We start from the raw sequence: 14,705 nt of genomic DNA on the forward strand, positions 1-14,705 counted from the left end.
CCACAGTGCCCCTTCGCCAGCTCATCAAGAAGGACGAGCCATGGGCCTGGACGGCAGCCGGCTCAGACGCGGTCCGCTCACAGAAGAGCCAGCTCACCACAGCCCCAGTCTTGGCTCAGCTGGAGCACTAGGAGCTGTCCTCTCACAGCTGCAGAATGGCATTGAGAGGCAGTCGCCTTCGCCTCACGGACCCTTGGCCCGACTGAACAACGTGTATTCTGTGGGCGAACGAGAAACACTGGCCTCTGTCTGGACGTGCGAAAGGTGGCATCTCTACCTATACGGCCAGCTGTTCATGCTCCGAACCAACCACTAGTCCCTCACAACGCTACTGTTGGCATCAGCAACTGGCCACAAGCCACTTCGGCTGCACAGATGGGCCGACCGCCTCAGACAGTATGACTATCAGCTGAAGTTCACTCCGGGGAGGGATACCGTGGTGGCAGACCTCCTCTTACGGTCCTTTGACGCTCCTATTCTGACCGTCTTGCCAGATGACAACGAAACAGAGCATGTACAAATGCTCTACGCTCCCCTTCAGTCAGTCGTCTCGCTGGAGGAGCTGAAGCAAGCGTCGGAACAGGATCCCACACTGTCTACCCTGCACACCTACATACGCACTGGATGGCCAGCACATGTGCCGGAAGAGCTGGTGACTTTCGCCAGGGTGAAGCACAAACTTTCTTGCTGGGAAGAAGTCTGTGTCTCTCGAGGGTTTTTGCACTGTGGTCCCGAGTGGCCTGCGTGCGCGTGTTCTATCCATTGTGCACGAAGGTCACTTGGGCATAGTGAAGGTCAAACAGCGATGTCGAGACCTTGTGTGGTGGCCAGGCATCGACCACGACATTGAAGCCCTGGTCAGGGATTGTGCTGCTTTCCTCCTCAGTGGGAAAACAGGATGGTCCGCCCCACCCCCCATGCAGCCTCTGGCATGGCCGTCCCGCCCCTGGGAGCACATCCAGCTGGACATCTGTGGTGAAATCCATGGACACGCAGCCCCTCACCATCAGCGCTTCCTGGTGGTGGCGTATGACCTCCACTCTAAGTGGCCAGAAGTGATTCCTGTCGGAACTGTCACAGCACAGGCCATCGTGGACATCCTAGACAGCGTGTTCACAAGGTGGGGCCTACCCCTCACCCTCACTACGGACAATGGGCCCCAGCTAACCTCTGTCGAGTTCTCCTCATATCTCAGCAACAAGGGAATCAAACACATCTGCACAGCCTACTACAACCCACAAGCTAACGGAGGGGTGGAACGCTTCAACCAAACGCTGAAGAACGGCATCAGAGCGCACCTGGTCCAGGGGTGCACGTTCCAAACTGCTTTGAATAAAACGCTAATGCACTACAGAGCAAGCAAGCACACAACAACAAAGGTCTCCCCGGCCTCTCATGCTAGGTCGTGAGATGGAACTGCCACTGGACAGACTCAGAACACAGAGAGTAGCAGAACCAGCGACTAGGCGCACCCAAGAAAGCAGTCAGTGACCAGGCACCAAAGAGCAATGAAACAGCGTTTCGACAAGGCACACAGGGTGAAGAAGTCGATCATCCAAGTGTCCGAGCCCGACGGCCTCAGCGGTCCAACAAAATGGCCTCATTCTGGTCGGACCCATTGCAGGTCAGTCGATAACTGGGGCCCGCCACCTTCATGATGAGCAATGGATCACGCTGGCACGCCAGCCGCCTCAGGAAATCCCTGCCCCTCGAGGAATACAAATGCCCAGAAAACGGACATACAGGCCAGAGACGACACCACTACCACCCGAGCCCCAGCCTCTATGGGTTCCCCAAGGGCCAGAGCCACAAGCGGTGGCGGTTAAAGAAAGGCCTATGAAGGCACGAACTTGCCCTGCTCATCTGGGGGACTACTTAACCTCTTTTCATTCTTAGGCTCCGTCAGGTGTCTTAGTCAACCTCCAGGTTAATGGACTGAACTGGCTAGTTTGGAGAGTCCATCCGTTTAAGGGTTAATGTTTATTTCTTACAGGGATCAATCTAGGTTCTTGCCCTATGGACATTTTTATATATGGTACCAGTCCCTGGTTTTGGAAAAGGGGGGAAATGTTATGTATGGTACGACGTGCTGTACGTCGTACTGTAAGTTGTTATGGTTTACGCCAGTGTGCTGCTTTATGGATGAATGGGTTGTCAGATTGAGTGGCACATGTCATTAAACGAGAGAGTGATGTACAATGTGAAACTGTGCAGATGTGCATTCTTCTACAGCTAGGCTAGATATAACACGCTTGTCCATGACCGGTGTAGTCAGCATGTTAGGGTTAGGCTTAGGTTTTAGGGTTAGGGTTAGGGTTAGGGTTAGGGTTAGGGTTAGGCTTAGGTTTTAGGGACAGGATAGAGTCCCTCTCAGTGCCAGACAGGTGATTTCATAACAGGCTGAGAGCCAATAACAGGCCAGGGTCAATGTCAACAGATAACAGCTCAGGTAAAAGGTTTGTGTGTTTAAACCCAGAGGTGGATTAAGTGTGATGTGTGTTTACTGTAGTCCTGTACTGCTGCCATGGCGATAACACACTGGTACGGTTGGTGTAGGGGGCTGTTTTTACCACATTATATAAAACAATGGAAATGGAAGCTTCTGCTCTTCTGCTCTCACTAATCCTCTGGCCTGCCCCTCACACCACCAGCATGTTGGACAAACCAAACGTCTCCAATATCTCAACAGCGCTGGATAGACACTCTCTTCCCAGGGAATGTCTGAATTCCTGTGCACCATAGATAGATGGTATTTGAAGTGTCTAAGCTTGCCCTCTGAACATTGGTGCTAAAGTGTATCAGAAAAATGAGAGAGAGAGAGAGAACAATATAAAAAATGTCTGTCATCACGTTAAGCCTGAGAACAAATGTATAAACTTCACACTCAACAAATGAATCAGTGTCCTTGTCATGTTCACAAAGATGTGCTGTCAGAGCCTTTAAAGTAATGAAAATTAGTATGCAGAACGTCAGCCTGGTCCTATAGAGATGGTAATGAAGCTGCAGATTGAGATTCAGTAGTGGGTTACTGTTGCATTCCCCCTGGTTTACCTCCAACTAGTAGTCTACAGGTCTGTTAGTCTACAGGTCTGTTAGTCTACAGGGCTGTGTTAGTCTACAGGGCTGTTAGTCTACAGGGCTGTTAGTCTACAGGGCTGTGTTAATCTACAGGGCTGTTAGTCTACAGGGCTGTGTTAGTCTACAGGGCTGTGTTAGTCTACAGGGCTGTTAGTCTACAGGGCTGTTAGTCTACAGGGCTGTTAGTCTACAGGTCTGTTAGTCTACAGGGCTGTTAGTCTACAGGGCTGTGTTAGTCTACAGGGCTGTTAGTCTACAGGGCTGTTAGTCTACAGGGCTGTTAGTCTACAGGGCTGTTAGTCTACAGGGCTGTTAATCTACAGGTCTGTTAGTCTACAGGTCTGTTAGTCTACAGGTCTGTTAGTCTACAGGGCTGTTAATCTACAGGGCTGTGTTAGTCTACAGGGCTGTTAGTCTACAGGGCTGTTAGTCTACAGGGCTGTTAATCTACAGGGCTGTTAGTCTACAGGGCTGTTAATGTACAGGGCTGTTAATCTACAGGGCTGTTAGTCTACAGGGCTGTGTTGGTCTACAGGGCTGTGATGGTCTACAGGGCTGTTAATCTACAGGGACAGGGGTGTTAATCTACAGGGCTGTTAACCTACAGGGCTGTTAGTCTACAGGGCTGTTAGTCACAGGGCTGTGTTAGCTACAGGGCTGTGTTAGTCTACAGGGCTGTTAGTCTACATGGCTGTTAATCTACAGGGCTGTTTAATCTACAGGGCTGTTAATCTACAGGGCTGTTAGTCTACAGGGCTGTGTTAGTCTACAGGGCTGTGTTGGTCTACAGGGCTGTTAATCTACAGGGCTGTGTTAGTCTACAGGGCTGTTAGTCTACAGGGCTGTTAATCTACAGGGCTGTTAATCTACAGGGCTGTTAGTCTACAGGGCTGTTAATCTACAGGGCTGTTAGTCTACAGGGCTGTGTTAGTCTACAGGGCTGTTAGTCTACAGGGCTGTTAGTCTACAGGGCTGTGTTAGTCTACAGGGCTGTGTTGGTCTACAGGGCTGTTAATCTACAGGGCTGTGTTAATCTACAGGGCTGTTAGTCTACAGGGCTGTTAATGTACAGGGCTGTTAATCTACAGGGCTGTTAGTCTACAGGGCTGTGTTGGTCTACAGGGCTGTGATGGTCTACAGGGCTGTTAATCTACAGGGCTGTTAATCTACAGGGCTGTGTTAATCTACAGGGCTGTTAATCTACAGGGCTGTTAGTCTACAGGGCTGTGTTAGTCTACAGGGCTGTGTTAGTCTACAGGGCTGTGTTAATCTACAGGGCTGTTAGTCTACATGGCTGTTAATCTACAGGGCTTTTAATCTACAGGGCTGTTAATCTACAGGGCTGTTAGTCTACAGGGCTGTGTTAGTCTACAGGGCTGTGTTGGTCTACAGGGCTGTTAATCTACAGGGCTGTGTTAATCTACAGGGCTGTTAGTCTACAGGGCTGTTAATCTACAGGGCTGTTAATCTACAGGGCTGTTAATCTACAGGGCTGTTAATCTACAGGGCTGTTAGTCTACAGGGCTGTGTTAGTCTACAGGGCTGTTAGTCTACAGGGCTGTTAGTCTACAGGGCTGTGTTAGTCTACAGGGCTGTGTTGGTCTACAGGGCTGTTAATCTACAGGGCTGTGTTAATCTACAGGGCTGTTAGTCTACAGGTCTGTTAGTCTACAGGGCTGTTAGTCTACAGGGCTGTGTTAGTCTACAGGGCTGTTAGTCTACAGGGCTGTGTTAGTCTACAGGGCTGTTAGTCTACAGGGCTGTTAATCTACAGGTCTGTTAATCTACAGGGCTGTTAATCTACAGGTCTGTTAGTCTACAGGGCTGTTAGTCTACAGGGCTGTTAATCTACAGGGCTGTTAGTCTACAGGGCTGTTAGTCTACAGGGCTGTTAGTCTACAGGGCTGTTAGTCTACAGGGCTGTTAATCTACAGGTCTGTTAGTCTACAGGGCTGTTAGTCTACAGGGCTGTTAATCTACAGGTCTGTTAGTCTACAGGGCTGGTTAGTCTACAGGGCTGTGTTAATCTACAGGGCTGTTAGTCTACAGGGCTGTTAGTCTACAGGGCTGTTAGTCTACAGGGCTGTTAGTCTACAGGGCTGTGTTAATCTACAGGGCTGTTAATCTACAGGGCTGTTAATCTACAGGGCTGTTAATCTACAGGGCTGTGTTAATCTACAGGGCTGTTAGTCTACAGGGCTGTTAATCTACAGGGCTGTTAATCTACAGGGCTGTTAATCTACAAGGCTGTGTTAATCTACAGGGCTGTTAGTCTACAGGGCTGTTAATGTACAGGGCTGTTAATCTACAGGGCTGTTAGTCTACAGGGCTGTGTTGGTCTACAGGGCTGTGATGGTCTACAGGGCTGTTAATCTACAGGGCTGTTAATCTACAGGGCTGTGTTAATCTACAGGGCTGTTAATCTACAGGGCTGTTAGTCTACAGGGCTGTGTTAGTCTACAGGGCTGTGTTAATCCACAGGGCTGTTAGTCTCACATGGCTGTTAATCTACAGGGCTTTTAATCTACAGGGCTGTTAATCTACAGGGCTGTTAGTCTACAGGGCTGTGTTAGTCACAGGGCTGTGTTGATCTACAGGGCGTGTTAATCTACAGGGCTGTTAGTCTACAGGGCTGTTAATCTACAGGGCTGTTAATCTACAGGGCTGTTAATCTACAGGGCTGTTAATCTACAGGGCTGTTAGTCTACAGGGCTGTGTTAGTCTACAGGGCTGTTAGTCTACAGGGCTGTTAGTCTACAGGGCTGTGTTAGTCTACAGGGCTGTGTTGGTCTACAGGGCTGTTAATCTACAGGGCTGTGTTAATCTACAGGGCTGTTAGTCTACAGGGCTGTTAATCTACAGGGCTGTTAATGTACAGGGCTGTTAATCTACAGGGCTGTGTTAGTCTACAGGGCTGTGTTGGTCTACAGGGCTGTGATGGTCTACAGGGCTGTTAGCCTATGGGGCTGTGTTGGTCTACAGGGCTGTTAGTCTACAGGGCTGGTTAGTCGACAGGGCTGTTAGTCGACAGGGCTGGTTAGTCGACAGGGCTGTTAGTCGACAGGGCTGGTTAGTCTACAGGGCTGTTAGTCTACAGGGCTGTTAGTCTACAGGGCTGGTTAGTCTACAGGGCTGTTAGTCTACAGGGCTGTGTTAGTCTACAGGGCTGTTAGTCTACAGGGCTGTTAGTCTACAGGGCTGTTAATCTACAGGGCTGTTAGTCTACAGGGCTGTTAGTCTACAGGGCTGTGTTAGTCTACAGGGCTGTGTTAGTCTACAGGGCTGTTAGAAATGGCCAGCAGGAATGTAGAGCATGGCGTTTGCAACGCTAGCATTGTGGGTTCGTTTCCGACATGGGGCCAGTATGAAAAATTAAGTAAAAAATAATTTATGCACTCACTAACTGTATGTCGCTCTGGATAATAGCGTCTTGCTAAATGACTAAAATGTAAATGTAAAATGTTAGTCCACATGGCTGGTTAGTCTACAGGGCTGTTAGTCCACATGGCTGGTTAGTCTACAGGGCCGGTTACTCTACAGGGCCGGTTAGTCTACAGGGGCTGGTTAGTCTACAGGGCTGGTTAGTCTACAGGGCTGGTTAGTCTACAGGGCTGGTTAGTCTACAGGGCTGGTTAGTCTACAGGGCAGGTTAGTCTACAGGGCTGGTTAGTCTACAGGGCTGGTTAGTCTACAGGGCTGGTTAGTCTACAGGGCTGGTTAGTCTACAGGGCCGGTTAGTCTACAGGGCTGGTTAGTCTACAGGGCTGGTTAGTCTACAGGGCTGGTTTGTCTACAGGGCCGGTTAGTCTACAGGGCTGGTTAGTCTACAGGGCTGGTTAGTCTACAGGGCTGGTTTGTCTACTGGGCTGTTAGTCTACGTTAATTTTCCTAAACTGTTGGTCTCTATGCAATCTGTATCACTGAAGCGTTTCAGATTGTGCAATATAGTTTTAAAAGTAATTTCCGATTGAGCCTACATATGCAGTGTTTACTGTGAATGCAGTCTCCGCTAACGCGGAACATTGCGTTTAAATTTAAATTACACTGTAACGCTTGAATAGATCCGTAAGTTGTCATAACCTGCTACGAATATTCAATTCTGTCCTGACCATCTAGTCAAAATCGTTTTAGACCCGTACTAACGCTGTAGTTTAGACCCGTACTAACGCTGTAGTTTAGACCCGTACTAACGCTGTAGTTTAGACCTGTACTAACGCTGTAGTTTAGACCTGTACTAACGCTGTAGTTTAGACCCGTACTAACGCTGTAGTTTAGACCCGTACTAACGCTGTAGTTTAGTCCTGTACTAACGCTGTAGTTTAGTCCTGTACTAAAGCTGTAGTTTAGACCCGTACTAACGCTGTAGTTTAGACCCGTACTAACGCTGTAGTTTAGTCCTGTACTAACGCTGTAGTTTAGTCCTGTATTAACGCTGTAGTTTAGTCCTGTACTAACGCTGTAGTTTAGACCCGTACTAACGCTGTAGTTTAGACCTGTACTAACGCTGTAGTTTAGACCTGTACTAACGCTGTAGTTTAGACCCGTACTAACGCTGTAGTTTAGTCCTGTACTAACGCTGTAGTTTAGTCCTGTACTAACGCTGTAGTTTAGACCCGTACTAACACTGTAGTTTAGTCCTGTACTAACACTGTAGTTTAGTCCTGTATTAACGCTGTAGTTTAGACCCCTACTAACGCTGTAGTTTAGACCCGTACTAACGCTGTAGTTTAGACCCGTACTAACGCTGTAGTTTAGTCCTGTATTAACGCTGTAGTTTAGACCCGTACTAACGCTGTAGTTTAGACCCGTACTAACGCTGTAGTTTAGACCTGTACTAACGCTGTAGTTTAGACCTGTTGTCCTAAAAACACAAAACCACTGACCCAAATTGGTGGTCTGGGTGTTCTCATGGCCTAGATCTCATTTAGGTGTTTTTAGTCTCGAAAACAGACCTATTTTCATCACTGTTGTTTGCCTGATAACTCCACTGTTGTTTGCCTGATAACTCCACTGTTGTTTGCCTGATAACTCCACTGTTGTTTGCCTGATAACTCCACTGTTGTTTGCCTGATAACTCCACTGTTGTTTGCCTGATAACTCCACTGTTGTTTGCCTGATAACTCAAACGGAATTCTTCCACTGCTCTGTGTTCCCTACATCAGTCTGAGACTGCCAGAATTTAAGTAGTTTGTCGTTACATCAAAATGAGAGGTGTTGTACAAAACAAAGTAATCAGCGATCGGATCATCTCTGACCAATCAGAGTATCAAAGCCAATGACACATTTTCAAACCGTCGCTTTACCCACGTGTATTCTGGCTTTGCTCAATCCCATCGGTTTCTGGGACCAATCAGAACTGCCAGAATGTTTTTCCGTTCTAGAAATCGTTGGGGAGAAATGAACACCTGTGGGCATGGCATAGCGTTTGTCCGGAGCTTGTGTCAGAGAGTTCTCACCTCTACAGTTCCCTCTGCTGGACTGCATTACAGAGCATGATCAACATGTTATCCAGCTGAAGACAAACCTTCAGAGACAGTAGCTGTTTGAATTTCAGTCTTCCTCTAACACCGAAGACATATGGAATTGTTTAAGGATATGTAGGAAAGTTATCTGGCTAACTCTTCGATGGAGTTATACCCCCTAGAACTCCTCAATCTGGTTCAGGGGACCCAGAGTCTGAACTGAACTGTTGGTTTTGGCAGAGAGAGAGACCATTGTTTTCTGAGCCGTTTGATGCTGTGGGTGGTCCTTCTGAGTTTGATTGGATTTTAGAGTGCATGTGAGAGTGCATGTGAGAGTGCACATGAGAGTACACGTGAGAGTAAACAAGTGCACTTCCTTAATATAGTTGAACGTGGCCATTTCCTCTAAGCTAAATCCATTTGAACAGATTAAATGAGGATGTTCCTGTGCTCTTAGTAGTGTCATACAAAAAGAAATAACAACAACTAGATGAGCTTTTCCTTGTAACAATCAGCCCTTTAACTGTTAAATCCTATATTTACTATGCAACAGTTTTCATAATAATAATTATAATAACAATAATAGTAGTATGTAGTAGCTAGTAGTGTTGCCTCACCAGCTAGTCAACAAAGGAAAGCAGAGCAAGACCATGGATTAGACTAGATACTGGAAACAACAAACCCTTCTGTCTCTATACTCTAGATACTGGAAACACCAAACCCTTCTGTCTCTATAGTCTAGATACTGGACACACCAAACCCTTCTGTCTCTATAGTCTAGATACTGGACACACCAAACCCTTCTGTCTCTATAGTCTAGATACTGGAAACACCAAACCCTTCTGTCTCTATAGTCTAGATATTGGAAACACCAAACCCTTCTGTCTCTATAGTCTAGATACTGGACACACCAAACCCTTCTGTCTCTATAGTCTAGATACTGGACACACCAAACCCTTCTGTCTCTATAGTCTAGATATTGGAAACACCAAACCCTTCTGTCTCTATAGTCTAGATACTGGAAACAACAAACCCTTCTGTCTCTATAGTCTAGATACTGGAAACACCAAACCCTTCTGTCTCGATAGACTAGATACTGGAAACACCAAACCCTTCTGTCTCTATAGTCTAGATACTGGAAACACCAAACCCTTCTGTCTCTATAGTCTAGATACTGGAAACACCAAACCCTTCTTTCTCTATAGTCTAGATACTGGAAACACCAAACCCTTCTGTCTCTATAGTCTAGATACTGGAAACACCAAACCCTTCTGTCTCTATAGTCTAGATACTGGAAACACCAAACCCTTCTGTCTCTATAGTCTAGATACTGGAAACACCAAACCCTTCTGTCTCTATAGTCTAGATACTGGAAACACCAAACCCTTCTTTCTCTATAGTCTAGATACTGGAAACACCAAACCCTTCTGTCTCTATAGTCTAGATACTGGAAACACCAAACCCTTCTGTCTCGATAGACTAGATACTGGAAACACCAAACCCTTCTGTCTCTATAGTCTAGATACTGGAAACACCAAACTCTTCTGTCTCTATAGTCTAGATACTGGAAACACCAAACCCTTCTGTCTCTATAGTCTAGATACTGGAAACACCAAACTCTTCTGTCTCTATAGTCTAGATACTGGAAACACCAAACCCTTCTGTCTCTATAGTCTAGATACTGGAAACACCAAACCCTTCTGTTTCTATAGTCTAGATATTGGAAACACCAAACCCTTCTGTCTCTATAGTCTAGATACTGGAAACAACAAACCCTTCTGTCTCTATAGTCTAGATATTGGAAACACCAAACCCTTCTGTCTCTATAGTCTAGATACTGGAAACAACAAACCCTTCTGTCTCTATAGTCTAGATACTGGAAACACCAAACCCTTCTGTCTCGATAGACTAGATACTGGAAACACCAAACCCTTCTGTCTCTATAGTCTAGATACTGGAAACACCAAACCCTTCTGTCTCTATAGTCTAGATACTGGAAACACCAAACCCTTCTGTCTCTATAGTCTAGATACTGGAAACACCAAACCCTTCTGTCTCTATAGTCTAGATACTGGAAACACCAAACCCTTCTGTCTCTATAGTCTAGATACTGGAAACACCAAACCCTTCTGTCTCTATAGTCTAGATACTGGAAACACCAAACCCTTCTGTCTCTATAGTCTAGATACTGGAAACACCAAACCCTTCTGTCTCTATAGTCTAGATACTGGAAACACCAAACCCTTCTGTCTCTATAGTCTAGATACTGGAAACACCAAACCCTTCTGTCTCTATAGTCTAGATACTGGAAACACCAAACTCTTCTGTTTCTATAGTCTAGATAGTTTTATTTATTAATTTATTTCACCTTTATTTAACCAGGTAAGCCAGTTGAGAACAAGTTCCCATTTACAACTGCGACCTGGCCAAGATAAAGCAAAGCAGTGCGATAAAAACAACAACACAGAGTTACATATGGGGTAAAACTAAATATAAAGTCAAAAATACAAAAAGGAAAATATATCTACAGTGTGTGCAAATGTAGTAAGTTATGGAGGTAAGGCAATAAATAGGCCATAGTGCAAAATAGTTACAATTTCGTATTAACACTGGAATGATAGATGTGCAAAAGATGATGTGCAAATAGAGATACTGGGGTACAAATTAGCAAAATATATAACAATATGGGGATGAGGTAGTTGGGTGGGCTTCACCTGCACTCCCTGGCTGTGTAACATCCACCCAGACTACATGAAGGTAGTAAATAGACCGTTATATGGATAAACATACCGATCTCAGCGCTGCAGAAGTGTTGCTGGGGGTGGGCTGGGATGCAGCTGCAAGCTTCCAGCAGGTGGTCCAGCCTGAGGGCCAGCAGCAGGGTGACGGTCAGGGTCAAGACCAGGGGGGTCAGGGACACACAACCAGGCAGGGGGATGCCCATCTCTCTCTCTCTCTCTCTCTCTCTCTCTCTCTCTCTCTCTCTGTCTCTCTCTCTCTCTCTCTCTCTCTCTCTCTCTCTCTCTCTCTCTCTCTCTCTCTCTCTCTCTCTCTCTCTCTCTCTCTCTCTCTCTCTCTCTCTCTCTCTCTCTCTCTCTCTCTCTCTCTCTCTCTCTCTCTCTCTCTCTCTCTCTCTCTCTCTCTCGCTCACCGACCAGAATGACTCCTCTCTTCAGATCAGCGCCGCCTTTTTCACTTCCCAGGTCTAGCTTGTAGAAGAGATTCTATCTCAGAGAGACTAACCTGACTAACCTGGAAAACTATCGAGATCTGCTGCCTGTTTAGATATGTCCCACTTCTTCTGGTCCTCTCCTGGAGGATCAACACAGTATCAATCTATTTCATCTATCAGTCCTGTACGAGAGACGAGAGGTTGCTAGGGAAACAACCTTACTACTACTGACTGCCACATTCAGAATCTGCTGCTACTACAACCTTTCTATATCTCTGTCTCTGTCTCTCTCTTTCACACTCTCACTCTCTCTGAATCCTGAGAGTGTGAGACTGGGAACCTCTTACGTACCCTACATCTCCGGACCGCCTCCCCTCCCCTCCCCTCCACTCCTCCCCTCTCCTCCCTCCCTCCACTCCTCCCTCCTCCTCCCCTCTCCTCCCTCCTCCTCCCCTCCCTCCTCCTCCCCTCTCCTCCCTCCCCTCCACTCCTCCCCTCCACTCCTCCCCTCTCCTCCCTCCTCCTCCCCCTCTCCCTCCTCCTCCCCTCCCTCCTCCTCCCCTCTCCTCCCTCCCCTCCACTCCTCCCCTCCACTCCTCCCCTCTCCTCCCTCCTCCTCCTCCCTCCCCTCCCTCCTCCTTTCCTCCCTCCTCCTCCCTCCCTCCCTCTCCTCCCTCCCCTCCCCTCCACTCCTCCCCCTCCCTCCCTCCTCCTCCTCCACTCCTCTCCTCCACTCCTCCCCTCTCCTCCCTCCTCCTCCCCTCCACTCCTCCCCTCCACCACTACCAGGCAGCAGTGAGTGTTTTCAGTCGTCAGCTCGGTTTGTGCCTCAGTTAAAAACACAAGTAGAAGAACAACTCTGACAATGGTAAAGTAGACCAGGAGAACTGCAGCTTGTTTTGAATCCTAGGAGGTGACTGATGGCTCTGTGTGATTGTTTTGAATCCTAGGAGGTGACTGATGGCTCTGTGTGATTGTTTTGAATCCTAGGAGGTGACTGATGGCTCTGTGTGATTGTTTTGAATCCTAGGAGGTGACTGATGGCTCTGTGTGATTGTTTTGAATCCTAGGAGGTGACTGATGGCTCTGTGTGATTGTTTTGAATCCTAGGAGGTGACTGATGGCTCTGTGTGATTGTTTTGAATCCTAGGAGGTGACTGATGGCTCTGTGTGATTGTTTTGAATCCTAGGAGGTGACTGATGGCTCTGTGTGATTGTTTTGAATCCTAGGAGGTGACTGATGGCTCTGTGTGATTGTTTTGAATCCTAGGAGTGGTGACTGATGGCTCTGTGTGATTGTTTTGAATCCTAGGAGGTGACTGATGGCTCTGTGTGATTGTTTTGAATCCTAGGAGGTGACTGATGGCTCTGTGTGATTGTTTTGAATCCTAGGAGGTGACTGATGGCTCTGTGTGATTGTTTTGAATCCTAGGAGGTGACTGATGGCTCTGTGTGATTGTTTTAATGAGACCTACAGTCTGGAACACATTTGGATCTTTGTAGTTCAGCTGTGGCACTGAAATGTAATGTTACAGTTGAGAGCAGATTTAATCTTCTGTCTTGGAGGTTCACAGCTTGATTACTATGCTGGACACGAGCCCTCAATATGTTGTGGACAGTAGTGGAGTCTGTCTCTGTGTGTGTGTGTGTGGCGGCAACACGCCTACTCTCCTGTCTCAGGTTATTAACCATGAACACATCCTCACTGATACACAACAAAACATGGATAGATGATACTTTCATTTGGTTCTATTTGCATACAATATATCTTGTTGTTGATTGTACTACATCTAACTCTGTCACAAATCCCTGCTCCCCAGCCTGTTTTGTCATATACCTGCTCCCCAGCCTGTTTTGTCATATACCTGCTCCCCAGCCTGTTTTGTCATATACCTGTTCCCCAGCCTGTTTTGTCATATACCTGTTCCCCAGCCTGTTTTGTCATATACCTGCTCCCAAGCCTGTTTTGTCATATACCTGTTCCCCAGCCTGTTTTGTCATATACCTGCTCCCCAGCCTGTTTTGTCATATACCTGCTCCCCAGCCTGTGAGTTGACTCATTCAAACTGTTTGGCAACAGCACAGTGTTAAATGTCTGCTAGCCCTGGTGTTTATCCTATGGCAACATGGATACATTCAGTCAGTCAGTCTGCCAGTCAGCCAATCAGTTATTCAGTCATTCATTCAGTCAGCCAATCAGTCATCCAGCCAGTCAGCCAGTCTGCCAATCAGTAATTCTATCACATTTCAGGAGAAGACCCAGATGCAGACAGTGTTGAAGAAACAAAAGTTTATTACAAAAACAGGGGGCAGGCAAACGGCAGGTCAAGGGCAGGCAGAGGTCAGTAATCCAGATCAGATTCCAAAAGGTACAGAACAGCAGGAGACAAAGGGCTGTGAGACATGGATTTGATCCTAGACACATGAAAAGTGGGATGTATACAGAGGGTATGGGGCAACAGAAGACGAAAAGCAGAAGGGTTAATGATCTTGGAGATGGGGAAAGGGCCGGTAAACCGGGGGGAAAGTTTGCGGGACTCCACCCGGAGGGGCAGATCTAGGGTGGACAGCCATACCTTCTGCCCGAGACGATACCGGGGAGCCGGGGTCCGGTGGCGGTCCGCTTGTCATCGATACCTGGAGGTGGTCTTGAGAAGAGCCAACTGGGCTCTCCTCCAGGTACGACGACAGCGGCGGATAAACATCTGTGCCGAGGGTATGCCGACCTCTTCCTCTTGCTCCTAGAAGAGCGGGGGATGATAACCCAGGGAACACTCAAAGGGCGAAAGGCAGAGCAGGGAAGGCTGTTGCGGGCGTATTCGACCCACACTAGTTGCTGGCTCCAGGTGGTGGGGTTGGTGGAGACCAGGTAGCGCAGAGTCGTCTCCAGGTCTTGGCTGGCTCGCGCCGACTGGCCGTTGGACTGAGGGTGGAAACTGGAGGACAGGCTGGCCGACGACACAATGAGTGTGCAGAACGCCTTCCAGAACTGG

General features: G+C 47.5%; 2 protein-coding genes across 3 annotated transcripts in view; one reads left to right on the top strand and one right to left on the bottom strand.

Annotated features, from left to right (window-relative positions):
- LOC121559647 (metalloproteinase inhibitor 4) overlaps positions 1 to 11,546 on the bottom strand; it is a 36,825-nt gene extending 25,279 nt beyond the window's left edge. Inside the window, exon 1 of the mRNA XM_041872764.2 lies at positions 11,331 to 11,546. Within this exon, the coding sequence (XP_041728698.1) occupies positions 11,331 to 11,484 (154 nt within the window). The 5' untranslated portion in view covers positions 11,485 to 11,546. The remainder of the gene's footprint in view (positions 1 to 11,330) is intronic.
- The window catches only part of LOC121559648 (synapsin-2-like), a 264,426-nt gene that overhangs the window by 153,423 nt on the left and 96,298 nt on the right, over positions 1 to 14,705 (top strand). The window lies entirely within an intron of this gene.

The sequence above is a fragment of the Coregonus clupeaformis genome, unplaced genomic scaffold, assembly GCF_020615455.1.
Source record: "Coregonus clupeaformis isolate EN_2021a unplaced genomic scaffold, ASM2061545v1 scaf0212, whole genome shotgun sequence".
Classification (NCBI taxonomy): Eukaryota; Metazoa; Chordata; class Actinopteri; order Salmoniformes; family Salmonidae; genus Coregonus; species Coregonus clupeaformis.